The sequence below is a fragment of the Ochotona princeps genome, chromosome 5, assembly GCF_030435755.1.
Source record: "Ochotona princeps isolate mOchPri1 chromosome 5, mOchPri1.hap1, whole genome shotgun sequence".
Lineage (NCBI taxonomy): Eukaryota > Metazoa > Chordata > Mammalia > Lagomorpha > Ochotonidae > Ochotona > Ochotona princeps.
Window position 1 is genome coordinate 57,960,303 of NC_080836.1, and position 22,826 is coordinate 57,983,128.

Consider the following 22,826-nt stretch of genomic DNA (forward strand, 5'->3'; position numbering starts at 1 on the left):
TAGTGTAGACCCTGGGAGACAGTAGTGATAGCTCCAGTCTCCCATTTGGATAATCTGGATTGAGACTACAAATTCAAGTTTCAGTCTAATCTGGGGCCTGTTCCAGACACTTGGGACATATACAGCTTTGTAAAATTATGTCTCAAGAAAAAAAAATCCAAGAGAACAACAGTTAGGGAGATACAAATAGGACTCAGGCCATAATGCCAATGATATTGAAAGCACTTTACTTGCTGATTCAAAATACTATGTCAGTATAATAAAAAGTAAACCTAGGTGAGCATTTCATTTATGGTCAATGACAGAGTCATGGGGAAGCACTTCAAGCCATGGAAATTTTACAGCTTCAAATAGATGGGGTAATCTTTTCATGGCTTGTTTGTAACTGTTCTGGTCTGATGCTTCCTTTTCTAGATTTCAATGTTGCATCTTACTTAGCTTTAGTGGGAGCTGCTGTAGAAGGCCCTATAGTTTTCTCATTTTCTTCTCTCACATTTATAGAGGAAAACAAAGTTTTACACAAAGAAAATTATAAATACTTCATAGGACTAAGTCCATGTTCTGAGATATAATACATATTGCTTATGTCCCTTCAAAATACATGTTCTTGAAAACAAACTTCATTTATTTATATGATTTATTTTCTTTTCCATTTATAGAGAAACTTAACCTTCATCCACTTTCAATGACCAACTTCTGGGGGATAACTAGGTGTTAAAAACAAGAATTTAAGAACAATGAAGAGATCAGTGGGGGAAAGGAACAAGCAATAATGATACCAATAAATAATTGGATTTTAGTTTCCAGTTTAACTAAAAATGTTGGTTAATAAGAGGTGTTATACATACAAATCCTGAGGTATGCTATATGTAAAACAGGGAATTTAACTTGAGATTTGTTATTAACATAATAGGTGATTTCACACTTGGAATAACAACAGTCACCTTTCCATGAGTAACTTGCGATTGTTCTTGTCTAGCAGCCACTCCTTCTCTAGTTCTCAGTATTGTTTCTTGTTCTGTGGTTTTAGCAGTAGCAACTGCTATGGTAGGCAAGGCAGTTTTCTCAGCTTCCTTTCTTATCTGATCATTACAGTAAAACCAAGGTTTAAGTTTCACAGGGATTCAAATGCACACAATATGACCCTTCCCCCCTTCAAGTGGGGATGCAAAGTGAAGTTATTCAGGGTTCAAACACAAGAGAAATTAACTTTGACCTGGTAGTATCTTTATACACTGACAGAATCACAAAACTCAGAAGGGTTAGCTAGTAAAATGCATCCTGGAGTTTCCTTCTCTTTTTAAAAAAAGAATTAAGCTAAATGCTAATCTTCATGCAAAGAATGATCATGAATAAAATAGACAGAAAATGTTAAACGTAGATGAAAATCAAATTGCAGAAAAATTAATAGAAATCAGTCTCACATTTATCTTTTTAAAATTGGGGATTTTAAAAGAAAAATGCAAATTAATACTCATACCACATAATAGTTAATGATTTACTAGTGAATTAGTTTCAAGATAACCTTTTCACATATCAAATATCTGTAGTCACCTTTTCCTGAGTTATTTGAATTTGTTCTCTTTTGGTGCTGATGCCTTCTCTACTTCTTGATACTAAATCTTGTTCTTTGACTTTGGGTGTGGCAACTATGACTTTAGGTACCACTGTTTTCCTAGTTTCCTTCATCATCTGTTCATATAGTTAAAAAAAGAAAGTCATCATGAAATACTATAAGCCTCTAATAAAAGAAATCTAATCCAAAGAGGAGGAAGAAAACAAAATTCATTCATATTGAAAGATCTTTTTGCTTTGGTTACCCATACAGCTTCACTGTTGAAAAAAAATGAACATAAATTCAGTTTAAAAGAAGAATGTGACTAGCAATCACAGGTTGGTTCTTAGTATTTGTCTTTGTCACATCATGCACATCAACTGTGGAATATTCCAGCTGAGCATGAGCAGTGCGTAATTTTGTACAGCATCAATTGATTTCTACATTTGCTAGAGCCTACTTCATCAGGAAGGTACATTAGTAATAATTCATGAAAGTCTTAGGGTTAACATGAGCAGTGACAGTGGAAGCCAGATGGGTGGTAGAAGCTCACGAGTGATTTTTAAAAAGCATTTTCTGATTGAGTTATGAGAAGAGACTGAGGTGAAAAGTGATGATTAGACTTATGATGAAAAGTAGGTGGCTGGCAACTGAAATGGTATACGGTGACTTCTGCATCATCTATCACCTTTTCCTGCGTTAGGAGTACTTGATCTGGTGTAGCAATTTCTTCTTGCACTCCCAGGACTGCCTCTAGTGTTGTGGATGTTGCATCGGCAATGACCACCATGGAGGCTGCAGTAGTCTCACATTCGTGCCTTATCTGATTGTGGGGTAAAATAATGATTTGAATTTCAAAAGGTACAAAAGAAATGGCAAGAAGAGTTTGCCATACTTGGGAAATATGAAAGTCTTAGTGATGAGAAAATGTCACATTCCTGTTTCAGGGGCACAGCTCCCATGTTTGTGCATAATCCCAACACTTTAGTTTTCCTAAAAAAATAAGCTTCACTTCTGCACACCTGCCTGTAGCAAATCATCCTAGAACTAGGAGGGCTCAGTTTTGAGACATGCTTACACCTCAGGAAACCCATCGAGCAGATACTGATAAGTATCTGGGAAACTATGGCGTGGCAGCTTTTTCTAGTCACCAGCACTGCAATGGCAACAAAAATGCCTGGGCAGTTGGGGCATTCAGTATTTCATTCCCAATGAGGAGAAGCGGAGCAAAGGAAGGAACATGGAATCCAACTGGCTATATCTGGTCAGTCTGTGAAGTGCCTTGGGAGCTTACGTGGGCCTTTTAAAAAAAAGTAGCTCTGCTTCAGCCAGAGCTGGACAGCAAGAAAGGTGAACATAGATGTCTACTCGCCCAAGCCCCAAATCTGCAAGAATCAGAAATAACTGCCTCTGTCTTGAGATTTTACAAAGCTTAATTTCACAGATGAGAGAAATGGGTTTGATGAAGTCGTCCTTGTATGTTCCTTGATACAAATGCAGCAAATGCTTCTCTTGCTCGCTTTTTCTTCTTTTTGTTCTTTTTTTGCCAACCAGAAGACCTGAAGTACTGGTATTCTCTAATATTTAACATGTTCATTTAATCTTGCTGTTAGATTGGAATATTTAAGGTTGAGGCATATTCATGCATTTGCACATACAAGTACACACCCACATGTTTTTATGTCAAGTTCATATGCCATAATTCCAGTAACTAAGGTCTCAACCTATACATGAAAGACACTGACTTCCATGGGTAAGTGGGCTGAGTTCCTCTCTGCTACTGATGTGTGCCCTATAGAGCTCACAGAAATGCCCACATACCATCCTAATGGACACAAAATCTCCCCCAAACTGATTAATGTGTGGACCACAGTACATTGAGAACAGAATTTCTATCACCAAAGAGTTTCATTGTTATACACAAAGAAAATACACAACAAAAGACTTCTATTCTGAGCTATGGGTTACAAGGTACATGCAACTGTCTAGACTGTGATATTTGGCAACAAACTCCAAGGCATTTATGAAATTGGACTTACTGTTTCTTGAGTTATTTGCTTTTGTTCTTGTTTTGTAGTAATTTCTCCAGTAATTCTGGTTTCTTGTTCTTTGGCTTTAGTTGTGGAAATTACTACCTTTGGTACAAATGTTTTTTCAGTTTCTTTTCTTAGCTGTAATCAATGATAAAAATAGAAATCTCATTGTTCTCCTGATTGCCAATGGATATAATGCTGCTTATTAAATGCAATAAAGAAGGAACTGGAAGCAGTAAAACATCTCATCCAGTAAGGTCACTAAACAAAAGAATTTCATGTGCATCAGTGTAACCATGTTCTTTTGCTGTATAAAGTCATCAATTAAGGGACTTGCACAGTAGAGATACAGTGATATTGTTACACGCTCCTAGTGTGTGTCCAAAGAGGTCACTTCTGTTTACACAAGCAGAATGTTAATGACTTAGGGGACTTTGGTATTTGCTAGGTAGGCATATACACATACAAAGGAGAATTTTACTACTGTTTTAACCACCATGTGTCTCAAGGAGTAGAGGCTTATCCGCGTTGACACATATAATAACAGTAATGAATTTCAAATTGCATATTGTGCTCACCTGCTCATGAGTTATGTGCATCTGCTCTTGCTTTGTTGTAATTATTTCTCTGGTTCTTGATTTTAACTCTTGCTCCTTGGCTTTATCGGCGGTCATGACAACCTTAGATACAGCCGTCTTTTCTGCCTCTTTTCTGACCTGTTAATCATTGAGAAAGGAAGGAAACCCTTGAATGTACTTTATAAGAAGTTACAATCATACATTAGGATTAAGACACAAATGTGATGTTGTGGCTTTTCATTGGATGGGATGATATTCTGCCAGCTCTGCTTTCAGACCAGAGATGGTCTCCCCAAGAAACTGTTGAATTGATCTGGACAATAAGATGCTGGACTCTATGCATGGCACATGCTTGCAATGAAGGAATCATGACTGGATTTGGACTGTACTACAACAAGGTGGAGGAATCCACCATGGGGGAGGGTATGGAGAGGGGCTGGGGGAATTCCAGAGCCTATGAAACTGTCATAAAGTAAAATGAAATTAAAAAAGGACATAAATGTCACATAAGAGAGGATAAAGAGGAAACCTGGAGTGATTTTAGACTATAATAGACAATCTATTCAAAAACAAGGGGGAAATTATGCTAGATTTATAATACTTTCCAGACTTGAATCAAGTGTCACATCTATTTTAAGGAAAGTAAAACCCAAGGTCCTTTGGGGAAACTCAGAGAAATGGAAGGTATGTCCTGAAATATTAGCTTCTTTGCCTAGTTTGTGGAGCAACGAAAGCTGGGCTTAAGGGGGGTTCTTGGTTTGCTGGTACTCCAGTACCACCTCCCCAAGTCCGCTTATTTCCTGCCTGGGTCAGAAAAAGTCCTTCACTAATGAAAATACCTTTGGATCCCAGATCACCTTTTTCATAGAATATTCTAAAATACTGGGCCATCCAGGGCTCAGTGCTGCCTTCAATATGATTTGTGCATTGGTCCACAGTGGGATCCATGTGTGCACAACTGGATGAAGAGTGTTTGGCTGGCTGTGCCCCAAGGGTGTGGCTCTGCATCACCATTGGGCAGTCTGACATGTACCTGTTCTTGAGCAGGTTGGATGTGCACTGCAGTCGTGGTTGTCCTCTGAGCAGTCTGCTCTACAGCACTGACAGCGGGTTCTCTCACTCTGGCCATGTCAACAGCAGCAACAACAGTTGCAACAGCTGCACTTTTGTCAGTTTCTTGTTTCACCTAGAAAGTAAGTGACCAAGAACATTGCACCATGTAAGTAGCATGCCTGGTAGGAAACATCAAGGCACAATGGAGGGCTGGTGTTGTACTGCAACTGGTGAAGCTGCCACCTGAGACACTGGCATCCCACATGAGCATCAGTTCAAATTCTTGCTGCTCTATTTCCAATGCAGCTCACCATTTTGTATCTGGGAAAGCAGCAGAAGATGGTCCAAGTTGTTGGATCCCTGATACCCACATGAGAGACATAAAAGGAGTTCCAGGCTCCTGGCTTTTGCCTAAGGCCCATCCCTGGTGATTGCAGCCATCTTGCTAGTGAACATACAGCTGGAAAATCTCCCTCTCTCCATTTCTACCCCTCACCCCATAATTCTGCCTTTGAAATATATATATGTTTCATATATATAATTTCATATATATATATATATATTTCAAAAAGGAACTTTGGAAAACTGGGTTACACAGAGAATAACGTACTCAGAGCTAAGCATGAATCATTGCCAAGAAATTATCTGTGTCAGGGAATCTACATTTTATGTGCACCTTTATACTAATCAGACAGATTCACAGAAACCAGTCCATGAGACAGAGAACAGAGCTCAGACGGTACCTCTTTAGCACCAGTAGCAATGGCCCCTGCTGCAAAGGTAGCACTGGTCGACACTCTGGCAGCAGCAGCTGTAGCTCCGCTGATGGTCACCTGCTCCTGGAGCCCGTATCTCCCCTCCCATCTCTCTTCCTTCCTGATCTGTGTGGAGCTAGTCATCGTTGTCTCTCTCATCTCAGCCTCAGAGGAGGAGGCCACATAGCCCTCTTGCTTCCAAGGGGGAGGCACTTCCGGGCCTGTGGCCATGGTGGTTGTTTGAGTCTTACGGACAAGTAAAGGTGATTTAACAGATCTGATCGGGGATGTGGAGATCCTCCCGGCTGGGGACACGGACCTGAAACCCAAATGGCAGAGGTCAGAATGCCACGGTCGGGAACCATGGGGTAATCAGATTTAAATAATGAGATGAAAATCACAAAGTGGTTTCAGGCAGTTTTAAAAGCGGTGACTGGATAACCTATTCAAAGAGTAAATAATGTTCTTGGAAGTAATTTGCTTTAAGTCTCAATAAGCCTGATTTTGATCTACTGGAATCCTCTAAGGCATTTAGATTTAACTCTAAGAAAGCTCCAACATGTGGGGATCTTGTCTCAAGTATCACACTAAGAAAAATCAAGACACAAAAATGTGCTTTTCTAATAACACAAGAAAGCACTCTGTGAGTTCACGAATCACACACACAAAGTCCTTCTGTATTCTCAGTTCTAGGAGTCAGAGGGTATCATGTCAGTGTTGAGTGGAGAAAGGTTTCTGTCATCAAGCTGCCCGCGCCAATCTTACTCAGCCTTTTCTTATGTTCCTTAGGGATATTCTCCATAGTCTTTCATAGGCAAACATGAATGTGGGTTTCCAGATCAGGAGAAACTCCTCCTCAAGCTTCTTGTGGAGACGTTTTGAGTGTAGGCTGAGTAATACACTTTGCAAACTTCTGTTGTTATTCAAGGTGTTTGGAGGTTGGTTCTAGAACTTTCTTCTTTTCTTGCTTATTTCTATCCTCATAGTTACCTTGGACCTCTTTTAAATATTCATAGATGATCTGGAGCGACTGTTTGGCTAATTTAAAAGTTGAAGATTCTAGAGTTTTAGTTACATTGATGAAGTGATTACTTCTAAAATTGCTGCTTCTTTGCTTTTAAGTACATATGCAAAATTTCAAATACCATTAGTTAGAGAATATGGGAACTAAGTCCCAGCAGTGACAGCTAAGAGATTCTCTGCGCAATATAGATTGGTCAACTATTTCAAAATAAAATTGTCAAAAATTAATTCTTGATCAGTTTAGAACATGTTTATCCTCTAGATGGTAGTGTTGCCTTACCATTGCATTTTACTAATTCTTCAGATAAAAGGTTTATAAATGCATTCTGATACTATATAGAATACTGAGCTTACATTGATCATAAATGGAACAATTAGTCTAATTAAGCTCATGTACAGTTGGTATTTGCTGGAAATTACCAAGTGACTTAACAAGAGCTTCAAATACTAATTAGTACCCTGAAGAAATGCTTAATCATTTTCTTGAAGTAGGGTCATTTTTCCTGGGTTTGCATTTTATAAATGAAATTATAATAAAAGAAAATTAAAATTTGGGGAAGATGTTCCTATTCTGAAATTATTTCCTTAGAAATACAACAAAGACCAAGTGAGATTAATGTAAGGTCTTCACCAACTGAGGAGAAGCACTCAAGTTGCTTTGTTCTTGTGGCACCTAAAAAAGTGGGCTTAATTTAAAAAGGGTGAAAGACATGATTAGCATGACACAAGGTATTAGCAGTAGGCTGTAGGTAGACCCATAACTGGGAAAATTAGTGTAATCTTAGTCATTACGAGAGTGCTTATTTCTGCACTTACAATAAAAATCATCACCTGGTTACAGCTAGATACAACGTACCTTATTTAGAGAAGTATTTGACTTATTCTACAACAATGATCAAGAATAAATTATGAACCATTTTAGGAAGTAGTCTGTTTTGAATAACTACTATTTTTCTGCACAAACTTGCATTTTTATTTCGTCATTATTTTAAAGGAAATGTTCGTTGAGGCTCAGTAATTTGGTTGGTTATTAATAAACTTTCGAAACTGTTAAGATTTTCAAAATGTTTCATGGGATTAGAAAAACTCAAATTCTCAATGATCCTTAAACTTGGACTAAAAATTTAGTGAGGTGGTTATTTTGCCTAGAATTTACATCTTGGCCTCTTTTGTGATTTTGTGGTATGCAAAATTGGAGCTAGCTGGAGACTAGACATGTCTTTAAAATTTGATTGCTAGATATATTAAAATGGAAGTCTTCGTGTAAGCGTTCCTGTTTGTGTTTGCCAACATTTTGAATTAAGGGACCTCAGACATTGGCAAACAGCTACTAATTACTGCCTCCACCCCTTCTTCCCCCTCCCTACTTCATGGGTGCTTGTATTTACTGTCAACTCTTTCGCAATTGTGCTGTATTTTTTTCCCTTTAAAAATTTATTTTGATACACTTGACATGACTTCACTGTTTACCACAAATGTTGCAAACGTCCACCCCAGGTCCACTGCTTTCATTCTGCATGTTTGTATGATCTACCCAAACAAACATGTAAGGAGAGTAATTTATGCACCATTTCTCCTTCTGAACACTTCATGTTATAACAAATGTATGTTTACTATTACACTTTCTCAGCAAAAGACAACAGAATAGCGTGAGCAAGAAGCATCTTTAGAAATTAATCATGAAAACAATGTTTGGTCCAGAATGACTGCCTCTTTGCACATACATTTTTATCTTTATGCAATTGGATCTATAAGTCCATTTTCAAAATTTTCTTCCAAAAATTTTCTTTTTAATTTTTCATTTCATGTTTTCTGATTTAACTTGTGAATTGAGCTGCAGCTTGCTTTGTAAATGATGTGAAGTAGAGCTTTGTGCTTTCTTCCAGATCAATAGCTAATTTGGATCCGTATTTTTTTTTTTTTTAGCAAAATAACTCCCCCCTATTTTGAAAGATCACTTTGATTAAAAATTAAACTCTATGTAGATTCATTTCTAGGCTTTGCTCAGCAATTCTGGGCTATGGTTCCTTTTTTTTAAGTCAATATAACAGCATTTTAATTTCAGTAATTTCATAGTAAGTTTGAATACTTTTAAAGTCAACTCTCTTGTTATTGTTCCTTTACAAATGTTGGTAGAAGAGCTTTCTCCACATGTTTTTTGCTGCTTTTAAATTAAGAAGCAGCTGCTTATTTCCACTGATAGTAAAACTTTATCATATTAAACTAAAGCTCAAAATTTAGATTGGCTGTGGATAATCTGGACTTGATTTCTCATCTCTAATCCTTGATGAGCTATTCTCCACCTTCACTAATGTCAAGGGTGCTTCTAACAGTTCATGAAAATGTATATTATGAAAAGTAACTGGATTTTAACCCTTTTGCACTTGTAATTCAGTTTTTCCACATTTATATCTCTATATTAGCCAAACCTCTAAGTTCATTTTATTTTTCAGATAAGATACCATAAGCATATGCAAAATATTTCAGTTTTATCTATACCTGAGGGTAAAACATTCATATAATTATTTTCAACACACTTTCTTTCAAGTATCCCAGGACTTGAAGACGATTCTTAATGATACTAATTGTCTTTAAATGACAACTGACCAAGCAAAATCGTGAACAATACTTTAGTTATTCATCAATAATATTAGGGATAATAATTACCAGATAATTTGAGTATTTCATAGGATAATGTATAAAGATTCTTAATAGAATATCTGATGCAGAGGAAGTAATCAAAATGTAAGATTCTACTGTAATTATTTTCCTAGAGGAAACTGTTAGAAAGTGAATAGTGATTCAACCTTAAACTCTGCGCTCTTCCCATTCCACTTTTCTTTTGTAGCCTCTAAACAGATATTTATTAAATAAGATATAAATAAGAGTTCAGTGTTAAAGGATATAATATTCTTTATTTTACCTCTGGATATTGAGGACTTCTGAAAATCATAGCCAATAGGTTCTTGGCTCACCTTCTTTATCAAACTGAATTAAGGGACCTTAATGCAACACATTTTTGGTTGCAAGAAGCCTAATTTACCTAATAACGTGATGTCTTTAAAGATTTACCTGACAGGAGATGGGGTCGGTGCCCGCACATGTCTGACCGGTGAAGGGGAGTGTCGAATTGGTGACGGGGACTGTTGTCGACCCAGCTGTGCTTTGGTAGCAATGGACGGTGGTGTTGGAGACCTTGACTTTGGCTTTGGAGGGATTCTGGGAGGAGCTTTATGTGGCAGCTGTTGCCCAGTGGCCCCATCTATGACCATCTCAACTGTTGCAATTGATCTGGCATCAAAGTGGGCTTCAATCTTCTGAAAAACAAAAAAACAACAAAAAAAGTCCACATTGAGGAAGAACAGCCAAGAAAGAAATACCCTGAAACAATGGAAACATGATAGCCAGAAAAATACCTTTTCAATTCGAGTTTGTCTTGTTTCTGAAATCTGAGCAGTCGAGACAATTGTCTTTGTCCTTTTAGCGGGTACTACTTCTTCATCACCTGCAATGAGAGTAAGGTGAGTATTTAGGAGGGAGAAGACATAAGAACCCATTTTTAAAAGAGATTGTGGTCATTTGATAACACATCACTAATATTTTATAGGTGTTCCAATGGAGGAAAATGTAGAAAGTCTTGAATTTCACATGAAAGCACTTTAAGTTTATTAGTAAAAATACTCATTAGTGGATAAAAATTTACTTAGAACTATTTTTAAAGAAATGCCATAATTTGCCAGTTGTTTAAAAATGTAGATCACCTAACTGAAACACTTTTCCAGTTTATGATGTGATATGTCAAGCCTGATTCAATACTGAGCTCCTGCCTAAAATCTGAGACATTTCTTTTCATGACTGTTCATTTCAGCTCACAGCCTTCCCAGGGCTACAGATGAATTCCAGGCATCCTACAGTTCTGCTTCTCCCCATTCTTCAACCTCCAGCACATACCTTGAACCAGCAATTCTGCAGTTGAAGTAGCTCTTCCAACGCTATTGGTTGCATTGACTGAATAGGTTCCGGAGTCCTCGGGGTATGCTTCCGCAATCAGTAAGCTGTAGAGGTCACCTTCTTGTGAAATTTGGAAATCAAGGGAGCTCTGGATTTCAGCTCCATCCCGGTAGAACTTCACCACAGGTGTAGGGATTCCAGTCACTTTCACTTGGAGTCGCACTTGGCTTCCTTGTCTCACGGTCATGCTCTGCAGTCGTTGAATAAAGTTGGGTGGCGCTGTCTCTGCTTCAGGGAGTAGACAAAACATTCAGGACTAGAAGCCAGTGCCCTGCCAGCAGGGTATTTTTAAACAACCTCAACTCTGACTCCAAACCAAGGAATGACTCACTGTTCCCAACACCCTTGACCGTCCTTGAACCTAGCTCACTCAGCTGATGGCAGGACAATGAAGCCAGGTGATGGCAGAAGTCTAATCAGCCAACACAATGAGTTTATTTGCTTTGTTTTGTTCAACAGATCTAGGCCACCATATTTTGTTGTTGTTGTTTTAGAGAAAAAAATAAATCTCCTTGTAGCATTGATTGGAATCCTCTGGCATTTTCTCCCAATCTCACATTAAAGTGTGCCACATTAATGTAGTAAAGCAAGTTTGCAAATTACAGTAAAAGTTGCGATAAAATGAATGCCAGTGGTTGGCAAGCTGAGTGCACCTGTGTTACAGAATACATTTTTACCTCATTTAAAAATCCTCTAAATCTTCTCCAACTGGATTGATATTCAAATAACCCAAATATTTACTTGAACTTAAAATGTTAATCCAATAATGACATAATTTCATGTTAATTATTCTACAGAAAGGGATTTTTATTTTGGTTAATTATGTTGAAAGACATCTTTTATGAGATAAATATGGAGGGTGAATGGGATTGAGTTTGACATGATATTGAGCAATAAACATCAGCAGATATTGCCAAACTCCTCCTATTTCTGAGTTTTGTAGCTGTTAAAATTCGTATATGATGCTACTGATGTGTTTTGGTCAATTATAACTGTAATTGCACATCATTATAGCAATGTAGCTTAGTGGATAAATGTATGTAACCTTCTAGAGTTCATAGATCATTGTTCTATAATTTGTAAGATAATATATGCTCTAATGCCTTATAGTGTCATAAAAGATGAAGAAAACCAATGCTGTACACATTAAGATTGGTGACAACATTTTGGGGAAACTGTTTCACCTACTTGAATAATACATATTTGCTGGTTTTGGGCAAATTTTCTAAGTTTCTTTAATGAGTGGTCTGTGGACCACCTGCTTCAGGAACCATTTGGGAATGAGAGCTCCTGGAGATGCGTTTGTTTACACACATATGCACACCTTATTCCATATAAGGCCTATAAACAAGACACAAATGCTACCTGATGAGAAAAGTAATTTCTGTATTTCCTTAATGTACTTTTGAATATTTAATGTGCATAGGGAGAAAGTGATTCCTGTCACTTCTGTGCTGCATATGGAGAGTGCAATTAAATTACACAAACAACTTTGGTCTAAAATCAGCTGCCAGTGGGCCCTGTGCTAGGTGTGGAGCTGCACCTAATTGTGCTCACAGCTCTTTCTAAACTTTCTTCTCTGTGTGCCATAGATGTTCCCCGCTGGGAGGAGTAGAAGGCAAGTAGGGCTCCACCAGCCTACCTGTCACGAGAAGCTCAGCAGTACTAGTCGCTTGTCCAGATCCATTGGTGGCTCGCAGGGAGTATCGTCCACTGTTGGCTTTAGTCACGGCGGGGATCGTCAGTTTAGCGCGGCCATCGCTAAAGGAGATCTGCACGCCGGGCAGAGTGGAAGCGGAAATCACCTGGCCATCCCTAAACCAGCTCACCTCAGGAACTGGGAAACCTGGAGGGCAAGAACAACCCATACAGATGTTTGAGTGGGCACTGCGAAGTCCTCTGCTCTTCCCGTTATATTCGCTGCTTTGTTCTCACACATAGAACTAGCCAGTGTGGAAGGCCATTTCATGATGGTGCAAAGCTGACAATTCCAGGGCAGAAGGACAAACTTGCAAGTCATTAGGAAAGCCTGGCGGTACACAGAGGCCAGGGTCTTCATTTTCTAGGGCAGGAAGTGGAGGCCAAGAGAGGGTTTATAATTTTTCCAAAGGTCCCTCAGCCAGCAGTGGCACATGGAGGACCAGAATGTTCACTTCCTGCCCTCATGCTTAGGGTGCCACCTGATGCAACATAATAGACGTCATCATAGTCATGAAGGAGATTTGTAAACAGAAAGGATTGGTGTCCCCTTTGAAAGCAAATGAGGAGCAAAAGCTGTGATGGGGTGGGTCTAACAGTTCTGCCTAACAAGCCCACGAGGGCACTGTTATCTCCCTGTTCTGTTGCTTATGGGAACTGTGTTCCCCAACCCCTCAGCTAGCAAATGTGCCATCAGTAAAAAGATGGTAATGTGGAGAGAGATACTTTCTCACATGAAGAGTGACCAAGTCAAACTCAGCTTTCTAGGATGACGCACAGAGTTGAAGTCACAAGCAGAGAGGCCAGATGCTCTCCTCCTACCATATTTGTAGCACAGGAACTTCATGTTCCTAGTCTGACATTTTAGTTTGACATATTAAAACTGTGCAATCAGAAGGTATGAGATAAATTTCGAGCAGGTCTATTTGGCATTTCGCACAAAGGTTAGCCATGTATTTCCTTAAAGAAGGACATTCATACCTCAAAGTTTATTGTGCTGTCTTTTGTTAGTCAATCTCTATGTGGCTGAATGAATAGTCACTATGCTAACTCACGAGTATTGAACACTTCCAGTGGTCTTTAAGGGATTTTTGAACACATTGTATGAAGGTTAAGACATCATGAAGAAGCAGGGCAGTTCCCTAATGAGGCCACTTGTGTTGTATTTTGTGAAGTTACTGTGCATTACAAAATAAATGAACTCTCTGGAAGTGAAAGTTTATCATGCAGGAGGAAGATGGAATTCATTTCTTGATCTACATGTAATATAAATAGTGTTTATATTAATGGTATGCAAAAATGTTATCCACTTATGAACAAAATTGGTATATTAAATAGGAAACAAAGTAGTCATCTTATTTTATCTTTATTATAAGCCATACAATTAAGAAAGAAAAAACACCAATACATCACAAAGATTCACAGAATCAAGGATGAAGCATTTCTGATGAAGCCATATAAACATAGTTGGCAAGTTACATGTCTGTGCAAGCAGACAGTATTGATTAAACAATTTAAGTTATTTACAATTTAGTTCATAGTCTACCCACATTTTCTTTGCAACAATACAGGCCTTAAAATATTATGCATTTTTTGGAATCACCCCTAAATTGAGTTATGAGGATGTTAAAGATGGCATAAAGAGGATATAATTTGTTTTACTTTGTGACTGGAGATGTTTGAGTTTTAAAATGTAACTGATTTAGCTAGAAATCAAATTACAGTCAATGTTTGTTTCCCCTTAATGTGGATACCAGAGTGGCATATATTAGTTCTTTTTATTTCTAAAGAGTCTTCTAATAAACTAGAACTGTCTAATAAAAATGAAAATAAAGGAATATAAATTATACTTTAACCCATTACTGCCTTTGAAGAAAGCTGGATGCATTATTTTTCACATTAAATAACTAATCTCCAGGAGCACAGGAGGCAGCCCAGACTCCTGACCCTAACGTCTCCTATCTGGGCTCTTGCTGGCCTACAGTTCTCGGCTTCCAGTCTGGCCCTACAGATGAAACCAAATACAAAATGGCCATATTTGATCCTACTTACCTGCTTGATTTTAACAGTGATTTCAACCCAATGTTAATTAATTTTGCCCTGTAAAGTTCTTACTATGAATAAAATATTTTCAAACCAGGATCTTGCTAAATTGTGTCAGTTCTACAAATAGGAAATTCTTAAAATGATACTTCCCTATCATTGGACCAATTTTGCAAAGCGAAAGCAGGCCTTTTGGTTGGTGGTCAAGTCCTACAATAGTTAGTTTAGTTCAGAAAAGATAAAGGAATCAAACAGAAGCAGGAAGGTGAACGCTTACCACTAACGTGAGCCTCAAAGGTTGCGGTACTACCCTCCAGTACCACAACACTTTGCAACGGCTGCGTAAACGTCGGTGCTTGAGTAGTCATCTTTTTAGGCACTCTGGAAAGGAATAGAAAAGAAGACAGTCTGTCATGTAACTTGGCTGCTCTGGAGCTATTTTAAATAGAGTAAAAGCACACATTTCTCCCAGGATTACTCCATAGGCCAGGGCATGGCTAGAAGCAACAGATTTTCTCCTTTGGGGCTTGAATTTGAATCATGGCTCTATGAGATAAACCTAACACTGAGTAAAAGTCTAAGGGGGACTGTCCCCACCCCTCCAAAATGTTTAGCCAAACAAAGCAGTGAGTGCATACTGATAGTCAAGGGAAGCATTTTTGTCTTACCAGTGGTGGTGAATCAGGGTGAGAGTTGAAAAAAAGGAAAACTTGGAATAACACAGCAGCAGTGAAGGGTAGGCAAGGAAAATAAGATGTGTGGAAAGTGTAACATGAATTGCCATATCAGCTAAATGTGGAAAATGCTCCTTCATCCCAAATCTTTCCACTCATTGCCTCTATAAAGTTCATACTGATCCAGGCAGATTAAAAGAGTCAAGACTGAAAGATTTGTGCTTTGTGCTGCTTCTCCTGAGTAAAAAACTTTGTCAAGCTTTATTCACGTATGCAACCTTTTGTAGGATTTAGCACGCCTTGAAAGATGTTTCTTCATACTATAACTGCAACAAATGTGACTGCTAAAAAAACATTCAGAAAAACATCAGAGTAAAATATGTTATATCTAAAAGAAAAACTGGTAGCATGAGTGAAACAATGTGCAAACCCTGAAAAAAAAAGAAAGGCTGCAAAATAGTTTTAGAAAAGACCTCTGCCTTCATAATGTAAAATAAACAGTCAAATAAGTGAATGTAACATTTCAAGTGAGTTTAATGTGTTAAGTGGAAGAAACAACTTAGTTTATCGGTTTGAGAGAGGTTATTGGGAAATTTCTGGTGGATAAATATCCAGTTACTCAAAGTGACTCACCACTATTCTGAAATAAAATACTGTCTGAATTTTCTATTGCTTTATTATTTTTCATGACATTATATGTGTGCTAAAACTTTAGAGACTCTTCCTTGTTGTAGCTTTTTATTCAATAAAAATGAAATCACGCCAACATTCTTCTCAGGTGAAGTTTATATGTGGAAAATTCACAAATGTGAAACTTGTCAAGAACTCCATTGTAGCATATTATATTGAGAGTAAGCAACTTTCAGTGTCCAGTTTTTTGTTTACAAGCTAGTGCATCTTCTAAAATTGTCATGCTATTCGATAATGTCTGATTTATGTTTTTACACACATTTGTAATTAGCAATCTAATTCCAGAAACCTGAAAAAAATCCAAGTCTGCATGGAAATTAAAAGCCTTGCAACACTATTTCATATCTTTAGTATTAATATTTAACTCATAGTTGTGAGTTGAAGTAAAAAGCACGAGTATTTTAGAAAACATATATATTAAATTAGCAGGCCTACACACACTTTGCTTCGCATTATATGGGTAAGTTCTGTTGCTTGAGCACTTGCTTTTCAGAGGCCTCCATCTAATTAGGGCAGAAGGTATGCATCTAAAATGTCCTGCTCCTAAAATAAACTCTCCAGTGTTGAGTGACAGCCGGCAAGTGTTCTGTCGCTGTCCTGCAACTGATACCTTAGCAGTTGATTCCCTTAAAAAGTCATCAGGGTGTAGCTGATACCACACGCATTTTATCAGAGCTATTCTTGGCGTGCCTCACTTATCACTGAGGAATATAACCTTGAACATTCTCAACAGACAAAAAGCGTCTCCAAAAAGGGAACATTTAAAACTTCAGTTTTTAAAGTATGAAGTATATTTAAATCAGGTGTATCACTAGCTGTTAGCATGGTAAAGGATTCAACTTCCTTAAAAACCGTTCACACATTTGAAAGTTGACTTTAACCAGGAGATTCAAATAATTGGGTCTGCCCCAGCAACAAGTAGTTACACAAACATTCCGCATAGGCATTTAACACACACAAATAGGAAAGTAGCTATTGTTAAGACAAGAAAAGTCGCTGCTCACCTGATTTCTCAGGAGTGCCTAAAAAGTGTGGGACTAAGCCCAAGGTTGCTTCTGAAACGACGTCCTATGTAGAGTTGGTTTTTCTGATCATCTCTGACATGAATCGGTGAGCCTCTAAACCTAAAAACAAAACTACACAGTCTTGGCTGTGTAGTTTTGCTTTTCTATGCAATCCCTACACCCGAGGCGAGGCTGGGAATGCACGACTGCTCAAGAGCCAGAGCCTGGCTAGCCCTTATATTCTCCAGATCTGCTGACAGCCCCACATCCTTAGCTGATTGGCTTGCAGGAAAGCATGATGGGAGAGGACCTATTTGGTAGTGTCACATACCACCTGTTCTTCTGATTGGCAGGGCTAAATTTAGCACAACGGCAGAGAGTTTACTAAGGAAATAGAACTGCATTTAAAGAGTAACTGAGCGAAGGTTAGAGGAGAGCATGTGTGGCCAATGTTAAAATCTGCCAATGTGGACCTGAGAAGACGGGCCCACAGATGCACCTGTAGACAATTCTACGCAATGGCCTAGACCCAAAGGGTTCTGCTCTGTGAGTCAGGCCCCGTTGCTGTTCCCTACCCCCACAAATCCAACCAAATGGACCTGTCAATCATGACAGCAGATGAGGAAATGGATCTCATGCATTAGTCTTCATCTTTTTTGAAGAATCAGTTGTAAAAACCTAAGCAGTAAAGAGAGAGCTTGTTCTTCCTCTCTTTTTCACTATCCTCCACATTTTCATTTGTTATTGTTAAACCAATGTTAATCAACTATTCTCTTGCTTAATAAGAAACAACATTAAAGCTAAAATCTGAACACTGCTTCAACTTAATTTGTAGGTTACAATGATTTCAGTTTTTCAGATTTAATTTTTGTGGCACTAATATTTTCAAACATGCATATAGCACTTTTATTGAGAAACTAAGTGTTAGGTTTAAATTACACATAAGTCTCTTTTCCCTGGGCACAGGAATGCTGCTTTACTGATCTCTGGAGTTTGCTGTTACTATTGGGAAGTGGTTAGCAGATGATAGAGTTGCTATTTTAGGACTGAATTCAATTTCAAGCAAGAGACATTTCAACCATAAAAGAGTATACCAAAATATCTTTATAACAATTTTGTCCATGAGAGAGATTTGTAAAATTCTACTTAGAACAAAGGTATGCTTTTGCTATGTGAAGAAACTTTATTAGCAAAATAAACCGCAATTTTAAAATTTAAATTTCCCTATGTAAGTATTAAAATATTCCACTACAGAAAAATTTGACCATGCATCAGACTTTTCAACTCTCTAATATTAATCTTATAGTTATATAATTTGTTAGTATCTGACAGTTTAAATTTACCATCAACCAGAGTAATACAGTTACATAGACAAGATGACACCACATTGAAACACTTGTATCCTTCAAATGGCTGTGTCTGAGAACTGCCAGCATCATTTCCCCGCAGAGGGTATCTGCCAGGCCGACTCTGTTTTGTTGCTTTGTTCAGAAACAATTTGTTTTGCGTTATGTGCTTTGAAAATTACACTCAATGAGCGATGGGCTTTACAAACAACCTGTCAATCATAAGAGAAAGTAAGAGAAATGTAGCATGCCCTTTTTGTGTAGCATGCTCATCAGTTACTTCACATGTGTTTGTGGACATGTTTGTGTGGCATGCATGCTTATGCATACTTTTAGACTCATCTGGCTTAATGTGAAGCAAGCACAACAATGTGTTCTGTTTGTTGAAACTAAAGTCAAACCACTTTAATTTGTTCAGGAACCAGAGGGAATAAATAGTTGGAATCCTGAAACTTGTGTCATGTTGACCCAGTGTAATGCAGGAAGCAAAAGAGCCAGGAAGGCAGATCATATGTTATAAACAACATGAGGTGCCTGCCCTCCTGAGCTGCTGTCTACTCACCATTCTTGAGCTTTCTAAACCTTTCAGCATATCAAGATCCCTGGCCTTAAGTATTTACATCCTTATATGACATTCAGTGTTAAGAAAACAAAGAAAGGAACAGATTATAGTAGGAAAGAAAGGCCTAGATGTTAAAATAACCAATATGCTGTTCTGGAAAGAGTAAATAATAAAGGGACTATTGACTGTCATGGTTAAGCATTACTTTTTGAAGCAAATATACCATAGCTGCGATTTAGTAACTAGCCCAGTGGAAACCAAATACGGCACAGATTTGGGAAGTTTGCCCATGAGTCAGATCTCAATTTATCACCCTAACAGTGGGGAGGAGCCTCAGAGATAATCCAAAACAGCTGATAATTCAAATATAACACACACTTTCTTTTGGAATGTATGATGGTGGTCTCTCTTTGAACACTAAATACAATGCAGTAAATATTTATTAAGCACGTGCTCAGTGCTAAACACTGCTCTAGAGGGCTCTACCTCTGAATTCTGCGGTCGTTTACTATACAACAGATACACACTGCCTGCTGCCCGTGTCAGGCATTGTGCTAGATAATGGCTAGAATGTGTTGAGAGAAAATGGTTATGATTTCTGTGCTGTTGGAAATCACGAAAAACACAGGCAAACACACTGGCTTTTGTTTGTGACTGTGACAGAGACTAAGAACACGTACAAAACTCAGAGAGTGACTTTGTGTTAGTAATTGTCATCGCCACATGGCTTACACCATAAAAAAGCACTTACCAAAGAGAGGACTTTTCATGCAGCTTCCAGAGCTAACGCAAGGACCTTCATGAAACAAGAGAGTAAAATTATTGCCTCTTCTCACTAAAACGTGTGTCTTCTTACTGCGTTAAATGCAGTTCAGATCCCGGGACTCTACCGATGTACACACCAGACAAAATTCTTGGTTGTCTAGGAGTTTATATATTAGTAAACATGTTAGAATCTAGTATAATATCTGTAAAGCAATTCCCAGTCAACATATTTCAAAGCTGAAATATAGGCTCTTCTAGGAGATATTTTTATGCAAAATGTTAGAAAAGCAAATTCTGAAAGTGTGCAGGGGGGAATATGCTGACCCCAACAACTTGTTGTAATGAATAACTGTGTTCCTTGAGGAAGGAAAGCAAGGCAAAGCTACACTGGGAACACAGAAGGCATGAGATTGCTGCTTAAAATCTGAGAAGACTTTTGGTCTGTTATTTTGTTCTATCTGTGGTTATATTACTTCAGTAGCATGCTCCAACTAATTGATTTTTTAATGTGGTAATTTCTTTTATTTATTTTTTTGTATTGATTACATTGCATTATGTGACTCAGTTTTATAGGTACTGGGATTTCCCCCACCCCTCCTGAAACCCTCCCCCCATGGTGGATTCCTCCACCTTGCTGCATTGCCATAGTTCAAATTCAGTTGAGATTCTTTCATTACAAGCATCTACCAAGCATAAAGTCCAGCATCTTATTTTTACAACTATTTACCAGAGTGTTAATAATCACTAGCCCATTGAACGCCATGTTACATACAAGATTATTTCACAGCTGTAGATTTTTTTTTCTGTTAAATTTGCTGACTTTAAAAACAGATTATTTTGAACACATACGATTCTCTAACCAAAATAAGATCAGAAAATTCAAGCTTCAAATTTCTCAGCAATACTGACTCCAGGGACGTATGAAATTTAGCACGTGCCCTACATGAGTTTAGGTAACTTAGTTAAATCTCCTAGTCTCAGATTTATCAGTTGTGAATTTGGGGATTATAATATCCACTTCAAAGAGTTGTTTGTCTAACTAAGTGATGGAATGAATGTGGCAGTGCCCAGAGCAATAGGAACCTGATATGTTATGGCTTTTGTTTGTTTGTTGCTTCAGACATGGACCAAGAGAAAAGCATTTCTATGAGTAGTAATGGTAATCCAATCAATCATCTTGACCACGTGGGTGGATATCCAGGATGATGTTTCCTGAGTGCTGCAGATTCTTATTTAGAGAAATCTGAAAGCGAGTTTAGAGAAACATGGTCATGTACTTCCCTGAAGGATCTAAAGGTAACGGAACATGTGTATGTGAATTAAAGCAATGCTCAAGAAATGCTGGAGTCATCAGGAAGAAGTGGCTCCTGGAAGCCTGGCACAGGAAAATTGTGCATCAGCTCAGCTCCAGCCCTACGGTAGAGGCTCCCTTAAGGTGCATGTTGCTGTCCACTAGCAAGTCCCCACCTGCTGAAGGGAGGCTGTCAGGCTCCTTCCTCCAGGACTTGCTGCAGACAAAGCACCTCAGGATCATGGATTCTTCCAGGGCCCAAAGTACTTTTGGGAGCTGAAAATTAAATTTTGCTCTGAAATTGAAAAAAAAATTAAAATATTGCATGTGTCTGCAATGTCTGCAAAGGGAAACCCATCAACAATTGAGTGAATATAAGATGAACATAATTTAATATATTCAACATGTTCAGGAATGATCCTGTATGAGATGAAAATCTATAAATGACCTTGGAAGCTTTTTTAGTGTCTCAAAAAGCAGGGTAGGTTTAGAAAGATATAAAACCCCTGTGAGCTTTAGACAATGGTCTATATTTCTACTGAACTTTGAAGCTTCTGGTTGTCTGTTGGAGAGATTTAAATTGTTTTACTCTGAGTTCCTTGCTACCTACTTCAGATTCCTAATCAAATCCTTTGCTCATTTCATCCTCTCATCATAAACATGGATTCTTTTTTGGTCCAGACCTTTCTGTGAAGGCAAGGGTGCTACACTATTGTCTTACTGTGCCCTGGGTACACATTGCTGCCCAGCCCTCAGAGCCCCTGAGGCTGAGCCCTGTGAGATCTGCCTTGCCATTTGCCTGCTGATAAGGCTCAGCCTGAGTGTTAGTCTGAGAGTTGATGGCTGCCTCCCCCATGGCCTTTGTCTATTTGCAGGACAGGGACCCTTCTCCTAAGCTTATCCTCTCGGGTTCCAGGGACTGCTCCTTTCCCGGGGTTTTTAGCTGCAGCTTTGTGCTGTTGCCACTACCAGCGTTCTGAAGCATGATTTTTATGAACCCTCCCCATACTTTGTCTCTTTGTAAAATTCCCCTTAGTTATGTTTTGGAGATGCACACGTTTCATACCCCCAACTATGACATAATGATGCATAGAGACAACACTAAAGCCTCAAGCTGAAGCAGTCAAGCCATTAGATTTATTGCCAGGTATGGTATTCTAATTTCCCCCATAGACTTCTTCCTCACCCCTTTCTTCCCTACAGCAGCATGCAGATTTGCATTCGTTTCTTCTTTGCTCCCTGTCCCTACCTCTCCTTCCCTCCTTTCCTTCTGAATTGGCCTTTGAGCATCATCCATGTACCAAGAGCTATCAGCACTATAGATGATGTCAAAGGCTTTACTTGGATAGTAGATGGCAAGAGGAGGGAGCGGCATAACAGTGCAGACAGTGAGAAGCAAGAACCAAAATGATAAGAGCCTGTGAGTGCTCAGGAAGGCAGGGAGGCATGAGGACCAGGCAGGGTATGACAAATGTCAAACTCTGCATATGGAAGAGGAGTGTGGGTCAGTGTTTTTATCTCGCAAAAGAACCCAGGAACTTCAGCAAAAGCACGCACCAGATGGAAGCAGATAGTCATATTTAAAACGGAAATAAAATAGAAAGCCAAAACCATGCCAAAGAACAACATGAGATCACAACTAAGATCATTATATGTAGGCAATGTTTAGGATTAATAGTGAGCTTAATGAAGTAGAAAAATAAGGATAACGGGAGAGACATAATTCTCCCTGTGGAAGAGGAAGC

The 22,826-nt window shown here is 38.5% G+C and overlaps 1 protein-coding gene across 2 annotated transcripts in view; it reads right to left on the reverse strand.

Annotated features, from left to right (window-relative positions):
- Positions 1-17,314, reverse strand: part of TTN (titin) — a 266,306-nt gene extending 248,992 nt beyond the window's left edge. For both annotated transcript variants that reach the window (XM_058664684.1, XM_004577011.3), the window contains exons 1-13: positions 17,118-17,314; positions 15,027-15,130; positions 12,651-12,854; positions 10,949-11,236; positions 10,414-10,502; positions 10,070-10,314; positions 5,963-6,293; positions 5,200-5,352; positions 4,167-4,304; positions 3,595-3,726; positions 2,244-2,378; positions 1,555-1,692; positions 945-1,082 (exon numbers count right to left, since the gene is read on the reverse strand). In XM_058664684.1, coding sequence (XP_058520667.1) covers positions 945-1,082; positions 1,555-1,692; positions 2,244-2,378; positions 3,595-3,726; positions 4,167-4,304; positions 5,200-5,352; positions 5,963-6,293; positions 10,070-10,314; positions 10,414-10,502; positions 10,949-11,236; positions 12,651-12,854; positions 15,027-15,117 — 2,082 coding nt within the window. In that variant the 5' untranslated portion in view covers positions 15,118-15,130; positions 17,118-17,314. The remainder of the gene's footprint in view (positions 1-944; positions 1,083-1,554; positions 1,693-2,243; positions 2,379-3,594; positions 3,727-4,166; positions 4,305-5,199; positions 5,353-5,962; positions 6,294-10,069; positions 10,315-10,413; positions 10,503-10,948; positions 11,237-12,650; positions 12,855-15,026; positions 15,131-17,117) is intronic.
- Positions 17,315-22,826: the final 5,512 nt, after the last annotated feature.